Source organism: Portunus trituberculatus, chromosome 37 (genome assembly GCF_017591435.1).
Source record: "Portunus trituberculatus isolate SZX2019 chromosome 37, ASM1759143v1, whole genome shotgun sequence".
NCBI classification, from domain to species: Eukaryota; Metazoa; Arthropoda; class Malacostraca; order Decapoda; family Portunidae; genus Portunus; species Portunus trituberculatus.
Window position 1 is genome coordinate 16,502,459 of NC_059291.1, and position 20,109 is coordinate 16,522,567.

Sequence of the window (20,109 nt, forward strand, 5' to 3'; positions counted from 1 at the left end):
AATGTTTGCTTACGTTGATTTTACACTCAGATAAGAGAGTTGATAGTATTGGTTTGTATCTAAAGCGTGCTTGCCATATAGTTTAAGTCTTATGAATCACTTTCATGTCATGTTTTCATTATTATTGAGGGTTTTTTTTAATTCTTCCCTCTTTAGAAAATTCCAAGCAACACAACAGAAAGACTGCTTACACTAAGAACCACGTGGAGTTTGTTTACATCACATTGCGCCTCGGAGGTCAGCCAAATGTTGCACTGCAGTGATGTGGTTATACGTCATCATCATCATCATCGCCGTCGTCGTCATTATCATCACCATCATCATCATCGTCATCGTCATTATCATCATCATCATCATCCCATGACGTATATTCTTAAACACAGTGGGACTTCATTAAAATTTTCGAAAGTGATAGAATAATTTGTCTAGTTCTTATGAGCTTTTTTTTTTTTCACTTATTCATCTTGTCTCTAGTACCTATTCAATTCATATTAAATTATCAATAATCACAAAGACATCTTTGAAAACCCGAGTAACTTACACTACGGCCTGGTAAGAGAGCCGAAGTACAGTACATAGACTGGAAAGTGTTTACAGAAACGATCTTATGACTTAAGTGCAGGATGAAGGCAGAAAGATCTCTCACAGTGTTAAGGTCGGGGAAAGGGGTTAAGCCAGACACCATACACTGCTTTGGAGTTGTGAGGATCCTGGTGGGTGGCTTACAGTGTGACGGGAGACAAGACCAAATTGTTTCCTTCCAGTCTTGCATTCGATCGTAGTTGCATGCAAGGTCGTCTTATGCAAGGTCAGTGCTAGATCAGACTTGCATTATCGTGTTGCAAAAGTTTTATAAGCTTCAACTCGCTCAAGAACTCATTAACTAAGTAAGCTATAACCTTCTTCACATTAAAGCGCCATAACTGTGTGAGGCTGAAGTGTTTTTTTTTTTCTTTCTTTTTTTAATTCTTTCGTACACGAGAAACACTTAATGTCTCAGATATTTGTTATTTCCTGTTTTCTTATGCACTTTAACTCAATCAAGAACTTATTAACTAAGCTGTATTTCTTTCTTTTACTGCGCGAGGCAGAAGAAACGACTTTGTACACGACAGACACTCCATACTTCAGACATTTTTCATTTGCAATACCCATAATTTTTAGACTCCCTCGAAAACTCATTAACTAAGATGTCAAATTTTTTCCGTTAGTATTCGTGGCTAAGGAAGCTATTTTATGGACGAAAAACACTCGATCCTTATTTCCTCACACTTCAAACATTTATTATTCCCGACTCCTTACAAGTTTAAATCTTCTTAAAACTCATTATTATTTTAGATATAGCCTTCTAGCTTTCCATTAACTTGCGAAACTGAACAAACGATTCAATACACGACAAAAAACCTCTACATTTTCGACAATAGTTCTATCATTTGTAATAGTCTTATGCATTTAATTAACTCATTTACTAATTTTTACTATAATCTACAGCTCCCTTTCCAGTGGTGTGCTTAACTGAACAAGCAGTTTTAGTACACGAAAAATATTTTATATTTCATACATTTATCATTTCCAGCCTTCTGATACGCTTAAACTCCTTCAAGAACTCATTAATTAAGCCTTACTAAGGTATCAACATTTTTTCTATTAGCGTGCAAGGCTGAAGAAGCGGTTTAATACACTATAAACACTCCACAATTTGGATATTCATCGTTAGTCACTGCGACCACATCACTCGCTACTGAAGTCAGGGGTGATGTGGAACATGTTGATCTACTGCATGTTAGCATGTTTGCTAAATCGCAAATATTAAATGCCAGGGACCAACTTGTGTCTCTTCTTCCCTAATGCGATGCCACGCGCTCGCCGGAGAGGGTCAGTTAGTTCAAGAGTGGGCAGACCTCCATAAACTGTCCTTGATTTGACCTGCTGGTCTTTTAGCCTCTGAACCCAGTGACTGAACCTTGCCAAACGCCTCACTCCAGATACATTCTAGTTTTGCTTTATTTTATAGCTTTAATAAAAAGTAAATATGTAGTCGTCGTGACGCGAAAAGGAAAAAATTGGAATTCCCAATATTTTATCCAAAGAAAGATTAAAAATGATAGATATATTGTTTTCCTTGTCGTTTGCTTAAACATACATCTCAAAAATAGAAAATAAAATGAGGCAGATAAGTAAACAAGCAAAAGAACACTCATATTAATGCTTTTGATGGTCTTATATAGTGTAAATACGGCATGCGCCACTGACCCCTCTCTCTCTCTCTCTCTCTCTCTCTCTCTCTCTCTCTCTCTCTCTCATAACCAACCCAAATCCAACTCACCACAAAAAATATCAACATTATTAATCTTTTACAACATAAGGAATACAAATAAGCAATCTAATTGTTTAGAATATATATATATATATATATATATATATATATATATATATATATATATATATATATATATATATATATATATATATATATATATATATATATATATATATATATATATATATATATATATATTATATTATATATATATATATATATATATATATATATATATATATATATATATATATATATATATATATTAATATATTTATATGTTTATATATATATATATATATATATATATATATATATATATATATATATATATATATATATATATATATATATATATCCTAGCCACGTTTCATGGGTTGGAAGCGCATCCACTCAGGGTAACTTATAAAATTAGTATTACGTAAGAGACCACATGTCTCGTCAGATTGACTATGCTGGATCACCGGAAAATGATGATTCTAATATAGTGATCGAATTTACTGTTTGTCTGTCTATCTGTCTGTCTATCTGCGAATCTACATGCAGCTTGCATGAGTGTATTGGTGACTGAATGAATGAGTGATATGTATTGCTGTGTTTTTGTCTTAGAATGTTTATGCTCGCAGTATTCTCTCTCTCTCTCTCTCTCTCTCTCTCTCTCGTGTGTGTGTGTGTGTGTGTGTGTGTGTGTGTGTGTGTGTGTGTGTGTGTGTGTGTGTGTGTGTGTGTGTGTGTGTGTGTGTGTGTGTGTGTATTTAGGAGTGTGTGTGTGTGGTTCCCGCAGGTGGCACAGAAGACCTCACAGCGAAGAGCGTCACAAGGACTCGGAAGCAGGTGCGATAGCACACATAGGAAAAACCAGGGTTACGAGAACAGACCAGAGGTTGCTGGTGTCATGTTTGTAGCTGTCCACACACAGTCTACAAACAAAAGCTGGACTGACACTGAGGTGAACAGAAGACGAGATGTCTCCACAGACACTCACTGGCCATGGCGCGTCGATATGTTTTGATGAGGACTTGGCATTAACAGAAAAGATTAATGAAATGGTGAACGAATGAAAGGATATGTAGATAGATAGTCAAATTAATGAATAAATAAATGATAGGTGAAATCAAATCAATAAATACTACAGTAACAATGTAAATTGGTGAACGAATATAAAGTAAGTGAATAAGCGACTGAATAGTATAAAGGTAAGAGATTAATTAATTGATGAAATTAAATACCTAGTAGAAAAAAAAACATGTAAATGAAATCATTCAACATGTTCTGTACCTGTGGTTCTGAAACTTTCCAACATTATCAGCAGCAGCAGTAGCAACATCAATAGCATCACTGTCATCACTATGCAGTATTATACCAATAATCAATTTCAAATTATGCATTAAAGGAACACGAAAATAAAATAATAATGAAAAAAGGTTGTTATTTCAGTTATTATGAATTACAGTTTTGCCAGTGGAATAATGATAGCTTTTATTGATTGATGCTCATGATAAGTAACAAATAGCAGAGCGCAGTGGCGTGAGTGTATGTGTAATGAATCATAAAGTGTGTGTGTGTGTGTGTGTGTGTGTGTGTGTGTGTGTGTGTGTGTGTGTGTGTAAGCCTTAATTCTCAAACTAAAGATTACTATAGATTTTCATCACACTTCAGAAAACATGTTATATATGCCACGTACACAACAATAAGATCAAATTTCATATCTATTTCCTCTTTAGGTTTTGTGAACTTAGATAAAGCTAATGATAAAGTTGAGGCGAAAGAGGCACGAATGGATGTGTGGTCCTGTCTGCTGTAAGATTCGTGTGAAGAAAATATATAAGGCACCGGTTTAGTAACGTGAAGCATCAACACATCTACTCTTCCACGTATTCAGAAGGCTAATGCAAAAAATAAAAAAAGAATATATGAACCCAAGAACCACGGACAGACGGTGGGGAGGCAGTGTTAGCTGGTTACTCGTACATTAACTCCTCCACGTATATACTCATTTGTATCCAGACGATTACTGCAAAGAGATACGAGAACCACGGACAGATGGTCAGAAGGCAATGTCAGACAAATGACCAGATATCACGTAGCGGGTGTGCAGACTCACCACTGATGCTGAAATATAATCGGTCATGATCGCCTGTCCCGTCCTGGCGTCACGAAGATCCTGGGCAAGGTCAGTAGGGAGTAGGAGTCGCTTCCTAACTGGGTTTGCATGAGGAAGATGTGTTAAGCTTAATGTGGGTATAACATCGTTTTCTCTCTCTTTCAGTTTTGACGTGCTGACTCGTTTAATAAATTTGAGTATAAAATAGACGGAACTCAAAATTCATTACAAACGAATTATCTAAAGGGATATTAATTTCAGAGATGTAATTTCAAAGGGAAAGATAGTCAAAGACGAGATGCGAAACATGAAAGAGAAGAAAGAAAGAAAACTTTAAAAGAAGGGTCTATTTTTAGGTTCGAGAGAGTCATTGTGTTTTAGAGATTTATAAGTTTCTGATACTCCAATACATCCTTTTTCTATGCTCTCTGTTAATTTTTCAATCCATTTTCTTTGCAGAGTTATTCAGAACGAGTTCAAGGATCTTCACTGTAGTTTTTACGTCTGTCTTCTTTCTCTCGGTTAAATTCATCATTATTGCTATTTCTTGTTGATCTTGATGCATGGTAAAGGGATAAGATAAATCGTCTCAGAGGTAAAACTGTCCATCTCTTTTTTTTTTCTTTCCTTTCCCGCTACAATTCCACATAATGTGAGGTACTTACTTACACTAGATTAACGAAACCTCATCTCAGCGTTTCATCATAGCTCCTAGTATATTCTTCCTACTACCTTTTCTTCTTCTTCTTCTTCTTCTTCTTCTTCTTCTTCTTCTTCTTCTTCTTCTTCTTCTTCTTCTTCTTCTTCTTCTTCTTCTTCTTCTTCTTCTTCTTCTTCTTCTTCTTCTTCTTCTTCCTTTCTTCCTTCCTTCCTTTCTTTCACCTTTCTCTTTCACATCTCACTCATCTACGTACTCTTCCTCCAAATACATCTTTACCTGCCTTACCTGCTCGTCATAAGCATTCCTTATTCCATCCTTAAGATTTTTTACTATCTCTCATCACACATTTTCCCACCTCATTTGTTTGCAACACTTGCCATGGAGCTATACTATCAATCTCTTTATGTCTTCCCTATAAGTCTATAAACACCACAGATAATGAAAATCATAGACATATTTTCCGGTGATTTTTTTCTTCCCCATGAGACTAGACCTAGAGAGAGAGAGAGAGAGAGAGAGAGAGAGAGAGAGAGAGAGAGAGAGAGAGAGAGAGAGAGAGAGAGAGAGAGAGAGAGAGAGAGAGAGAGAGAGAGAGAGAGAGAGAGAGGTTTTGGATGTTTGAGTGGATCAGACATGTTGAAAGAATGGAATATGAGAGTAACAATAGCTAAATTATAGGACCTAAGATGAAAATTAATAGTTTGGAAGAACTCAGAGAGAGAGAGAGAGAGAGAGAGAGAGAGAGAGAGAGAGAGAGAGAACGATTGGGGGTGGTGAGGGAAAAAGGAATACTTTTGTCACCACAGAACCTAAAGAAGCACGACTTATCGTTATTATTCTACTTTATTTATACCATGTTTATACCATGTGGGCTTTTCACGGGAATTTCTGGGCTAAAGGGGATACTTTTTAGGGTACCTCCTATCTCAAAGCCCACCCGCTAGGAAACCGTTGCCCTGAGTGAGGAAGCCCAACCTGCACTCAGACCGTGGACAGAATTCGAACCCATGCTCTTGGAGACCCCTCGGATCCCAAAGCACGCATGGTTCCACTGTACCACGGCGGTCCTACTTGGTCGATTAGTTCTGTATTGCTGTAATCTCTCGCCACAATTACTTTCAAAGGTCACTAAGGTGATTAGCGACGGATTCTCAAGAGTGTTTCTCCAATTAATATTACAAAGATTTTATCAAACTAGTACTAGAACCGTAAAAATTCTTAATTAAAAACCAGCGTATCGTATATCTTCAAGTCGATCCTCTTAAAAGTGCGGCGCAATTGTTTCATTATAGGATCCACATTTGCAGTCCAAACTTGCACCAGGCCGTATAGAGACTGAAGGTCCACAGTAGTCAAGATATGACGCATTTACAAAGCCATGCACCAGCTAGGATGCCTCAGTATTGGGGTGGAATGAAGACGTGACCTTGTGATGTGTAATATACCCTATAGCTCTGTAGACCTTTCCTTAAAATGTACTCGTAGCGTTGCTCCTGGGGAGGAGAGGGCAGTGTCTAATATATATATATATATATATATATATATATATATATATATATATATATATATATATATATATATATATATATATATATATATATATATATTACGTGCGATATGTGAAACCAAAGTACACTTAAATGTTAAATGCATGGTTGCATAATATGACAAGAGAAAAATAAATGACTGTCATTCTTTACCTTGTTATTTTTTTCATGATTGTTGCCTCGAATGATGGTTACAAAATAGATGATAGTAAAAAAAATAATAAAAAAAAAATAATTACATAAATAAACTCTGGGTTCACTTAACCTTCTTTCTTCATAGTTTAGATAAGAGTAACACTGCGCGTTCTAGTTTTTGCTTATATTTATATTCTTGTACTTTATTAAATATCAAACACCCACGAGATGCTTTGATCAGGTTGGCCTACATTAGACTTGAGAACGTGATAATTCAGTATGCACGGAATCATAAGAGAACACAAGAGACGACCAAACAAGCAAATTTGTTAACCTCTATTGCGAGACATCACAATACACTCTTTAAAAGTTTGATGCATGATGATAAAAACGTTCCTTGTTAAAATTATCGCTCTGCTTTAGTATGTGAAGTTTTGTGTTAGCACGCAATCATAAAGGAATACAGGGGGAAGACCAAACAGCGGTAGAATTTCGAACTCTTATTATGAGATTGTTTACCTTAAGCTACCCTCTTTAAAGTCAGAGAAGATGCAGGATAGTAAGACTAATATTCTTCGTTAACATAAGCCCTCAAATTGTGTAGATGTAGTTTTGTATACATATTTCCCCGTTTTAATAAAAAAAAGGTGGAAAGTTAAATAGCCTCATTACAACGCCGTCCACTGTGCAGTGAATACAATATTTTTTTTTATGTAAGAGGGGAAGCTGGCCAAGGGCAACAAAAAATGAAAAAAAATGGCCCACTGGATTACCAGTTCCCTTAAAGAAATAAGAGTTATCCAGAAGTCAGGGACAAATGTCTTAAAACCCCTCTTAAAGGAAGTCAAGTCGTAGGAAGATAGAAATAAGAAGCAGGCAGGGAGTTCCACAGCTTACCAGTGAAAGGTATGAATGATTGATAGTACTGGTTAACTCTTGTATTAGAGAGTAAGACAGAATAAGGGTGAGAGGAAGAAGAAAGCCTTGTGCAGCGAGGCCTCAGGAGGACAGGAGGCATACAGTTAGCAAGATCAAAAGAGCAGTTAACATGAAAATCCCGATAAAAGATAGCAAGAGATGCAACATTCCGTCGGTGAGAAAGAGGCTGAAGACAGTCAGTCTCAGAGGAGGGAAGTTGATGAGACGAAAAGCTTTTAATTCCATCCCATCTAATAAAACTGTATGAGTGAAACCCCCTAAACATGCGAAGAGTACTCAATACAAGGATGGATAAAGCCCTTGTACAGAGTTAGCAGTTGGAGGGGCAAGAAAAACTGTCGAAGACGCCTCAGTACGCCTAACTTCATAGGAGCTGTCTTAACAACAGAAGAGATGTGAAGTTTCCAGTTAAGATTATGAGTAAAGGACAAACCGAGCATATTCACTGTAGTACAAGATGGGGACAGCTGAGTGACATTGAAGAAGAAGGGATAGTTGTTTGGAACGTTGTGCCAAGTTGATAGATGGAAAAATTTTGAGGCATTGAACACTACTAAGTTTCCTCTGCCCCAATCAGAAATCTTAGAAAGATCAGAAGTCGGGCATTCTGTGGCGTTCCTTCGTGATCTGTTAACTTCCTGAAGGGTTAGTCGTCTCTGAAAAGACGTGGAAAAGTGTAGGATGGTCTCAGCAACAGCAACATTAGTAGTAGTAGCAGCAGCAGCAGCAGGAGGAGGAGGGATATTAGAACAACCAGCATTAGTTGCCACTCGCATTTACAAGTATGCCCCCGCGTTGCTCCCGCCAACCTCTCCCATTCCGCAACACTCAATGCTTCCGGGGTTCTGTCCTCTTTCCTGTCCAGACTATTCTACTCACCCACCCGACAACAGGTTTGTGTGTGCTTCCTGCTTGCCTCTGTGTGCGGGACGGAGATGCGCAGCGCGGGTCGGGAAAGGTGGGACAGGTGTCGGGGCGGCCACGCGGCACGTTTGAGCGAGGCGCGCACAGATCCACGCGTTCGTATGCTCAAACTCGTAACTTCCGTCACTTTTACAACCCTTTACTCGCTTGAAACGAGACATTTGTTTCTTTCCTATGTTTCTTATCGAAGAAAGATCGTTAGATAGTCTCAAGCTTTTCTTTTTTTTTCTTAATGATAGGTATTTCAAGAGGTATTGTCAGGTGATTTAAATTTCATTGAAGAGGTTGAAATGTGCTTATGTGCAGTGCATGAGTCACTTCGTGGTCAGACTGTCATCTCAAAAGCTTGTTGCCGTTTGGAGAATAAAACTTTTATTGTCTGGTGGCTAACTTGAAACTGTATTATGGAGATAAAGATCGAAAGCTTATGTTCTGCAGATAAAATAATTGGTGTCACGGATGTGATATCAATTTGAGTGTGTTTTAACTCTACCATACGGTAGAGTAAAATTTCAATGTCTTTTTCTTGACATGGTTTAGTGAGGATATTGCATAAGGGTTATACTTTTTTTGCTGAGAAATTATTTAGGGCGATGCCATTCTTGTATATGTTTTCAAGGCAGGGTGTGGTCTGGCGTGATGTTTTTAGCGCTTTATATAATGGAATCATCCTGAAATAATTCCGCTTTGTCTCCACTTAACAAGCTGTTACATTAACCAACCAACATTTTACTTGATAGGGTCTTAGATATAGTTTTACATGGCATGCATATAATTATGTGAATCACTAGCGTCATCACTCAGACATAATTTAAAGTGACTCGAGGATGAATTGACATGCATAATGTTTTCAGAAACGTGCAGATAAAATAGTGAAATGCATAATATTGGTCGATTTAGAATCTATACCTCATACGTACTTACCCAGCTACTTTTGAAAGAATATGGGGTAGTTGGATACAGATTGATTATTAGTAGATCAACTGACATAAAAGACTAATTTATAAGTAAAAGCTGATTGACTAATATATATGTGGTAATGCTGAAGTGATGAAAAAAAAAAAAATCGGTTTGAGTTATGGGAGGAAGACGAAGATGAATGAATGAGTGAACGAATGAATGATTGAGTGATATTCGGAAGAAATTTACTAAAGATAAGTAACGGAAATAAATTATAGCAAATGTGATTAATAAACCCTTTAAGAAAAATGAAATAAATAAATAAGGTTCGATTTGAGTGAGAGAAAACAAGGGAAGGGTGTTTCAGATTTTGTTGATTCATTTAGATACCTGAAAAGTGTTATGGGGTACACTACATCAAGGAAAGAAAATCCATTAATTTAACTCAAAACTAAGAAGTTCGAGAGGAATAAGGGAAGGAAGAAGAGGTTGAATGAATTAGTCTCAGATTCCTCAGACTGACAGTTTTGGCCTAAAATTTTGAGGATAAATTACTCAAGTCAACACAAAGTAACGCTTTCAATGAAACAATAAGTGAAGGGCTTGGTTAGTGTGAAAGAAGAAAAAGCAAGGAGGAAAGGTGAAGTGAGCTGAGCAGAGTGAGCTTAGGTAAAGCACACAGGATCTGCTGGCGACGCGTGGCAATGGATGAGGTCTGTGAGGGTCTTGGGGGTTTGGCGGCGTCTGGCAACTTAGTCTACCATGTCTGTGTGAGGTGAAGGATGCTCCCGCTCAGCCAAATATTGTTGATTTGCCCTCTCACGGAAGGCTAAGAATGTCGAGACTAGCGGATTATTTCGCCATCGTTGGATACGACCACAAGAATGACCGTAAGCTGTCCAGAGCAGGGCAGAGGGGTGTGCTGTGGGCGGCGGGTGTCTGTCTGTTGGGTTGGGCGGCTGCTGAAGGGAGTGGGACAGAGGGAGGGATGGTAGGGGAAGAGGAGGGGTTGTCCTGTCATCTGGTTTCACTAGGTCACCCTTCACCCACGCCCACCACGGGGCAGGGTCAGTGTGGGCGCGGGAAGGACAGGAGTGGGTGTGGGCGTCGGTGGACAGAACTAGACAGACTCGCACCCACACCTGGAGACGTGATGGAACATGGGAAGGAGGGCTGGACTGTCTACTTCACCTCACCTGTTCTGCCCTGGTTGCCCTTCTCACATGACTTACCTGCTTTTCTTGTCTCCTGTCATTCCTGTCTTCACTTAACCAGTAGAAGGACAGGAATGCCTGGATGTGTTTAACGTGGGAAATTTATTCAATTCCTTGCTTGATCTGTTGGATTATGTTTACAAAAGTTAAATGCCAAGGCTGGATACCCTGTTAGGTTATATAGGTATGCAGTACCAAGTAATTAAGGCAATGAATTTCGAGTGAGGGATAATAAATCACTGTTATTTTAAGAAATGTCACTGGGATCATATGAAGATCAGACATTTCCAACTACTGTTGGAGTAGGTAAGGTTAGGATTGGACAGGATAGGTAAAGCTATGCACATAGGTAGATCAAATAACTAAACTTATTGGTAAACCACTGAATTTAACCCCTTAACACCTTTTGTATCAAAATGCAATTTCATATATATTCTGCTTATTATTTGGTGATTTTACAGAGCTTCAGAGACTTATGTGGGGATCAAACTAGTGAAGGCTCTAGACATTAAACTTTTGACCTCCATAGATCCTTCCTAATGTAAAATAAAATTGTCTAATCATACCCATTGGTGATTTTACAGAGCTTCAGAGACTTATGTGGAGATCAAACTAGTGAAGGCTCTAGCCATTAAACTTTTGACCTCCATAGGTCTTTCCTAATGTAAAATAAAATTGTTTAATCATACCCAAAACTTATGGTAAAAAATGTGTCCCAGTACTGAAGGAGTTAATATATATATATATATATATATATATATATATATATATATATATATATATATATATATATATATATTGTTGAGTGATCTTTGAACACATGATCCAAACTACATCTCTATGAACTCTGTTTTAATGTATTATTATTAAAAAGGAAAATTCTGAAACTGCACACAATGCAAGGTTAACTAGCAATGTAAATAAATGTGTTACATTATTGAAAATCTGCAAATTAGGGGAATAATTTTGGGAAGGTAATACCTATATAAATTGTAAAGTCTGTCACTCTATAGTTGCTTTTAGGACAAGTTTGCAAGCAAGATCAGGTTAGGTTAGATTGTGTTTTAGGTTTCCATAAAGAGCAAATTTTGCAGGGAGTGCTACACTTCAGGAGTACTATATTTCAGAACATTATCCTTGTATGTAAGATTATATACCTATCATTTGAAATCTTAAAATTCTTTTGCTTGAAATGTTTTGTTTGTAGATTTACTATGTATTCTCTAGATAGAAGTATGATTGTGAAGATTTTTTTCCACACTCCTTTGGTCATTTTTGCATAAGGTCAAGCAGATGTGACCTAACTGGGCAACCTTTCACTTAAATGCCTAGAAGGTGAAATCTCAACTTTTAAATACCAAGGTGCCATAAATGTCCCCATCAATGCAGTGGAAAATAAAAGGATTACTTTGTGCCCATAGGAAACTTTAATGATACAATAGAGCAAAAAAAATTCTTTGGTCAAAATGTAGACAACACTGGAGCACTTAAACAATATTATGACATCCTGAGGACAAATTTTTCATGAACAACATAATAAAAAGATTAAAAGTAAGAAATCTTTAGAGCGTAGTAATGTAAAGTCATATGTACTATGACATATATGTAACCTATCTGCCAGGCTTACTGAGAAACTTGCACGACAAGTGAACCAAGCCATGTTTTTACCATGTTACCCTGGACTTAACCAGGTTACTGGAATATACATATGTTGTGCATTTATTCCCTAAGTGATCATGAAGTAGCAGTAGCTACCTGTTAATGACTTGGCTATATGAAGTGATTTATGACATGATTAACAGATTATAGCACTACACACACACACACACACACACACACACACACACACACACACACACACACACACACACACACACACACACACACACACACACAGTAAGATTGGATAAGTGTAGATATGGAGACGGGACCACACGAGCATAAAGCCCAGGCCCTGTAAAACTACAACTAGGTAAATACACACACACACACACACACACACACACACACACACACACACACACACACACACACACACACACACACACACACACACTAGAATAAAATCATTGCATTCCACATAATATGGTGAAATAAGCTGCTTCAGAGAGAGAGAGAGAGAGAGAGAGAGAGAGAGAGAGAGAGAGAGAGAGAGAGAGAGAGAGAGAGAGATTCTGTAAAGATGCTCAGTAGAGTGGCCTTCCAGCACTCTTCTAGATAGACCAACTAACCCTAGAACAGGTTTCATTAGGTAATAGTTACTACAGAAAAGACACTTCTTCATCCTAGGGCAAAAAAGGCAGGTAGTTAACATTACAACACACATTTTTTTTTTCTATTTTGAGTATGTTCTTGTGTATTCAGTGTGTGTGTGTGTGTTTGTTTCACTGTTTGATCTGCTGCAGTCTCTGACGAGACAGCCAGACGTTACCCTACGGAACGAGCTCAGAGCTCATTATTTCCGATCTTCGGATAGGTCTGAGACCAGGCACACAACACACACCAGGACAACAAGGTCACAACTCCTCGATTTACATCCTGTACCTACTCACTGCTAGGTGAACAGGGGCTTCACATGAAAGGAGACACACCCAAATAACTCCACCCGGCCGGGGAATCGAACCCCGGTCCTCTGGCTTGTGAAGCCAGCGCTCTAACCACTGAACTACCGGGCGTGGTGTGTGTGTGTGTGTGTGTGTGTGTGTGTGTGTGTGTGTGTGTGTGTGTGTGTATTTACCTAGTTGTATTGTACAGGGTTCAAGCAGTGCTCATAGTGTCCTGTCTCCATGTCTCCATTTATCCAATTTTTCTTTAAAGTCATGCTTATTATATGCTGTAACAACTTCATCACTCAATGCATTCCACTTTTCCACCATTCTATGTGGAAAACTGTACTTTCCAATGTCCTTCACACACTGTCTCATCCTAATCTTTACATGTCCTCTTGTCCTTCTAGCTTCTGTCACCAGCACCAGGTTTTCCTTGTCTATCCTTTCGATGCTATTTAATATTTTATACATTGTTATTAGGTCTCCTCATTCTCTTCTATCTTGTAAGGTTGGCGGTCCCATTTCCTTCAGCCTTTCTTTATATGTTATATAGGTGCTTTAGTTCTGGCACCATCTTTGTAGCTATCTTTTGAATACGTTCTAATCTTCTTATACCTTTTTTTAGAGCTCAGTGACCACACACTACTGCACATTTCAGCTTGGGACTTATCATGCTTATGATAATTTTTTTCATCATATCTTTGTCCATGAATTGAAATGCCTCTCTTATATTAGTCAGCATTTTATATGCTAATCCAAATATCTTACTTAGACTATGTGTTTTTTGTGGTTCAGATTTTCCTGTATAGCTAATCACTCAGATCTTTTTCCTCTTTAGTCTTCATTATTTGTTCCTCTCCCATCAGATAGTTCCATACCAGTCTTCTCTTACTCATTCCTAGTTCCATTAGCTACATGGCATTTCTTAACATTGAAGTCCAATTTCCACTTCTTACTCCACTCATAGTTTTTGTTTGTAACTTCCTGCAACAGCAAACAGTCCTCTCAGGTTTTAATTCTTCTTAGCAGCTTTGCATCATCAGCTGACAAATTAATATAATATAACTGTTTACCCCATTGTGAATGTCGTCTACAATATATCTGGAACATAATGGTGGCTAAAACTGACCCTTGTGGCACTCCACTTGTTACTTTATCCCAAGATGAGTATGTATCTCTGATCACAGTTGTCATCTCCTTGTTTTTCAAATTATCCCTTATCCAGTCTAACAAAATTCTTCACAGTCTTCCTATGCTCTCTAGTTTCCAAAGAAGTCTGCCATGAGGGACTTTATCAAAAGTTCAGGTATACTGTGTCCACCCATCCATCTCTGCTTTCCAGTCCTTCTATTACTCTTGAGTAGAATCTTAAGTTCCACACACATGACCATCCTGTCCTGAACCCAAATTGTATGTTCAACATAACTTATTCTTCTTCCAGATGTTAAACCTGTTTTTCTTTGATAACTATTTCACATAGCTTCCCTACAACACTTGTAAGTGACACCAATCTGTAATTTAATGGCTCAGTTGCCTTTCCTCCTTTAAATATTGGTATTACGTTGGCTCTCTTCCATTCTAGTGGTACTCTCCCTTCATTTAATCAACTTCTAATCTTTTAGCATCCAGCCTGATACACCATCCAGCCCCATTGCTTTTCTGACATCCAAATTAGCTATCTAATAATCTTCTAATCTAATATCCTCTTTGATTTCCTGCAGTCCTCGGCAATGTAATGTTCTGTTTGGTTCTGCAAAATCTTCTTCTTCAGTGAATACAGTTTTGAAGCTCTTATTCATTATTTCACTCATTTCCTTTGCTGTTTGGTATGTCTTCGCTCTTTTAATTATTTTTTCTATCGTTTCCTTATTCTTCATCTTACCATTTATAAATTTGTAGTAAAGCTTGGGTTCATCTTCGCTTTTTTACACCACATCTTTCTCAAAGTTTCTTTCTTCCTCTCTCCTTACTCTAATATATTCATTTCTCGCATCTTTTTACTGCTGTCTGTTATTGTCATTACTCTGCTTTTTGAGTTTCATCCAAGCTTTATCTTTTGCCTTTTTTTAGCTTCTGTACTTCTTGCATTGTACCAAGCATGTATACTTTTCTTAACTCTATAGATAGGTACGTATTTCTTTAGTCGTTCTTTTTATTTCTGTAGGAATTTTTCATATTCCTTGTATTGGCCCTCAATTCATAATGTTTCTCCATTCAATATCAGCAAAAAATTTTCTTAATATTTCAAAATCTGCTGTTGCATAATTTAATCTTCTTTTTGTAGTCATCTCTGTATCTTATCCCATCCTCCTCCTGCATTTCCAACTCTAATGTCACATGATCACTTTTTCCCTTTGGACTAAGGCAGGATTTCTCAACCGGGGTTCCCTGGAACCCTAGGGCTTCGCAAAAGGTCCCTAAAGGTTCTGCAAGAACAAGTGAGATAAGCTAATGCACTTTTTGACTTTTATTTAATTTCATATACGTAATATAACTAAACACGCACAATAAATTGTTGGTTATTGTAATATAAGATATTATTATCCCTTAAACTAGTTATTCATAAATTTATATTATGATATTTGTCACGTGAAATACAATGAAAATAAAATGAGAAATATATGGTATATGATTTTGTTTTTGCACGGGCGTTCCTTGAGACACGTAATTTATTTTTAAGGGTTACACTAGGATATAAATGTTGAGAAATGCTGGACTAAAGTATTGTATGCTGGGAGGGGGCTCTGGCTTCTTTGTGAATACTAGGTCAAGCAACGATGGTTCTTCTTCCCTCCTGTACCTTGTTGACTCTTCCACCCACTGATCCATTGTATTTACCATAGTCAACTGTAACATCTCCTCGTGCCATTGCCCATCATTACCCATTATTTCCATCTTTCTCCAGTTTATTCCTTTACAGTTGAAGTCTCCTACTAATAGTATTCTTCCAACTCTTATCATATTATCTAAGCACTTAATCCCCTATCTTTGCTTATCCTTATGTTCCTCAATTCCCCATGTACAGTATTTGTCTTAGGTGGCACATACATAACTATGATTTTCCTTTTTTTCAATTCTTTTGTTTTGATTGTTACTCCCATTACTTCCACCATACCATCACCATATTGCACTTCCTCCACATATATTATCTTGAACCATTATCAGCACTCCTCCTCCCCCTTCCCCTTCCTGTCTCTTCTCCAGCTATTATATCACTCTTCTTTAAAGCTAAGATGGATCTACTCTTTTGGTTTTGTTTCTATGATGCACATTACATTGTCTTTTTTCTTTCAAATAATCTATAACCTCCAACATGCTGGATAACAACCTATCTATATTAGTATAGGTCACCATTATGGCAGATTTTTTAAACATAGGTGTTAGTAGGTACCAACAGTAAACCCCACATCATGCTTCCTCTTACTAACTTCACAAATGAGTTTTTTAAACTTGGGTAAGAGAGACAAAGTGGTGTTGGTAAAACCTAACACCATCATCGCACTTGGCACAGATTGGCAGCCCCCAAACCGATAAGCTAATGACTATATACCTCATTTCTGACTGTGCAAATACATTTGTTTGTCTCGCCAGTGGTCACCAATTAAGCATCATTTTAGCAATGATGAAAGGAGCTCCACTAGCTGAATCTCAAAAGCTTTTTCCTGCTTGAGCTGGCATCAAAAAAGCCTGTCCAGTGAGATATGGCTGTATGGTGATCACAGTGATGAAGACAAGCAAGAAGGCATACCTTGAAATTCGTGCAGGGGTGGGTTGTCTGCTATAGCCCAAAGTATTAAAGAAGCCACAGACACCATCAAGGATGCAGCACACTCCTTGAAAAGTTCATGTCTCTTTACAAGGAAATAAATTAGTACCAAATTTAACTTTCTGCAAGATTTGTCAGTAAACCCAAAGTTGTAGACTTGAAGTATTTATTCTCGGATGTTTCATTTTCAGCAGTACAAGGTAGAATGAAAAATACAAGCGAACTGAACCAATAGAAGGGGGAGGGACAGAGGATGAGAGTAACGTGGCACAGTGTAATTGGCCAACCCCACCTGTGAGCTTCACCCTACTCAAACCCTATCAGGACCTGACCTGTCTTTACCACTAATCCCTAGATCTGGTAGGGATTTAGTTACCAGTGTCCTCATTAATGGATCTAGCTTAAACATGCCTTCATTTAGATTATAATTATTATGGTTCTGTATGCAAACTGATTCTAAAATCTTATGTTTTTTTAAATTGTTACATATGAATAACATTTGACTGGAATCCAAATCAATTGAGTGGTCATTATCAAAAGCACGGATAAAATTGGCATTATTAGTGTGACAATTCCTTGTGTTCTTTTAACCTCACATCCAAGGATCTGCCTGTTTCTCCTATATAAACTAAGTTGCAATCTTTACAAGGAATTTTATATACACCTCCTTCAGCTTTAACACTCAGATTATTGTGAACAAAATTAAGGATAGATTTGGTTGTGGATGTGTACTTAAAAATCTATACGTATTTACATCAAGATCTCTGCTGACTGACTTAATACTTTCAAGGCTTTTAACATACAGGAGACATAAATACGGTTTGGTATTGTCTGGGCGGGAACTAGGAGCAAAATACGTCTTTCTAGCTTTAAGATAACCTTTCTTTATGAACCAATCAGGATACTTTAATTTTTGAAAGATTGACCAAATATTTGAGGTCTCACTATCTAGGTATTGGGGGCTACAGATTCGTAACGCTCTAAGGAACATGGTAGAAATAACAGTTAATTTGATGTCATCATTATGGTAGGAGAAATAGTGAATATACATGTCACAATGGGTAGGCTTTCGATATACAGTAAATGTAAGAAGATCATGGAGTAGGCAGTAGTCACCTGCCGCCCGGTGGAATACTCCAGGAGAGGTACTTACGGGGATGTAGGCAGTGCTGCAGACTGAGTGATTCCCCGTGTCCTCTCTTCCCGGTTCCCTTTGTGGTCTCATTTATACAATTGAGCAGCTGCAGCCTGCCCTCTAAAGACAACTTCTACTACTTCCTACACTACACTACAACACCTTACACTTTTACACTCTCTTCAAATCAAAATTTAATAATGGCTTCACCACGCCCTGCCTCGGAGTCCCCCTCTGGGGAGGGGACCATAAATGTCCCCAGGTCGGACTGCCCCTCTGCTGTCGACCTTGGGTGTCTTGACACTTCATCTAATACTTTCACTATCAATTTCTGCAACATTCGTGGCCTTCGTTCTAATTTTCAATCTGTGGAACACCACCTCTCCTCTACTAAACCTCATCTTCTCTTCCTAACCGAAACACAGTTGTCTGTGACTACTGACAGCAGCCCCTTTTCTGTTCCCTCCTACTTGCTCTATCCTCATTTTCAATCCAAAGCTGGATGTTGCGCATACGTGCGTAACGACACCACTTGCTCTCGTGCCCACAATCTTGAATCTTCAGAATTTTCTACCATCTGGCTAAGACTTCAATGTCACTCTCTAACTAAATTCATCTGTGCTGTATACCTCTCACCTAATTCCTCTGACTATGTAAAATTCTTTGACTATTTGACTTCCAAGGTGGAGCACATCTTATCTCACTTTCCTTTTGCTGAGATCTCCATTTTAGGGATTTCAATGTTCACCACCAGCTTTGGCTTTCATCTTCTTTCACTGACCAACCTGGTGAACAAACCTTCAACTTTGCTATCCTTCATGACCTAGAGCAGCTAGTGAAGTTCCCTACCCGTATTCCTGACCGCCTTGGAGACACGCCCAACATTCTTGATCTTTTCCTAACCTCCAACCCTTCTGCTTACTCTGTTAAACTTTCCTCTCCGTTGGGCTCCTCCGACCACAATCTAATTTCCGTTACCAGTTCTATCACTCCAGTGCAGCCTCAGGACCCGCCTAAGCGGAGGTGCTTCTGGCATTTTAACTCTGCTAAGTGGGAGGAACTAAGGCAGTACTATTCTGATTTCCTTGGGATGATTATTGTTTTCATGTCAGAGATCCTTCTCTTTGTGCCGAGCGCATAACAGAGGTGATTATCTCTGGCATGGAGCTATACATTCCTCATACTTTCTCTAACCCTAAAGCTAAAAAGCCTTGGTTTAACTCTGCTTGTTCTCGTGCTGTCAATGATAGAGAGGCGGCTCACAAACGGTTCCGTAGCCATCCAACTGCTGAAACTCATGCCCTATATATTTCTGCCCGTAATCATGCCAAATCTATTCTCCAACTTACTAAAACTCTTTCATCAATAGAAAATGTCAAAGTCTTTCCAATTCTAACTCCTCTCGAGATTTCTGGCATCTAGCCAATAATATCTCTAACAACTTTACTTCTTCGTCTTTCCCTCCTTTACTTCATCCAGATGGCTCTACAGCTGTCTCTTCTTTTCTAAAGCTGAACTCTTCGCTCAAACCTTTGCTACCAACTCAACTTTGGATGATTCTGGGCATATTCCTCCTACTCCTCCACCCTCTGACTACTTCATCCCTAAAATTAAAATTCTTTATAAAGACGTTTTCCTGGCCCTCTCTGGCCTTGATTCTCGGAAGGCTTACGGTCCGGATGGAGTCCCTCCTGTTGTTCTCAAAAACTGTGCTTCCGAACTCGCTCACTGCCTGGTCAAACTCTTTCATCTGTGTCTCTCTACTTCTATTTATCCTTCTTGCTGGAAGTTTGCTCACATTCAACCTGTCCCTAAAAAAGGTGACCACTCCAATCCTTCTAACTACCGCCCTATAGCTTTGATTTCCTGCCTTTCTAAAGCCTTTGAGTCTATCCTTAATAGGAAGATAATGAGG

The 20,109-nt window shown here is 38.2% G+C and overlaps 1 protein-coding gene across 10 annotated transcripts in view; it reads left to right on the forward strand.

Annotated features, from left to right (window-relative positions):
* Positions 1 to 10,290: 10,290 nt before the first annotated feature.
* The window catches only part of LOC123513844 (myotubularin-related protein 13-like), a 186,447-nt gene continuing 176,628 nt past the window's right edge, over positions 10,291 to 20,109 (forward strand). For all 10 annotated transcript variants that reach the window (XM_045271245.1, XM_045271246.1, XM_045271254.1 and 7 more), the window contains exon 1: positions 10,291 to 10,420. In XM_045271245.1, coding sequence (XP_045127180.1) covers positions 10,366 to 10,420 — 55 coding nt within the window. In that variant the 5' untranslated portion in view covers positions 10,291 to 10,365. The remainder of the gene's footprint in view (positions 10,421 to 20,109) is intronic.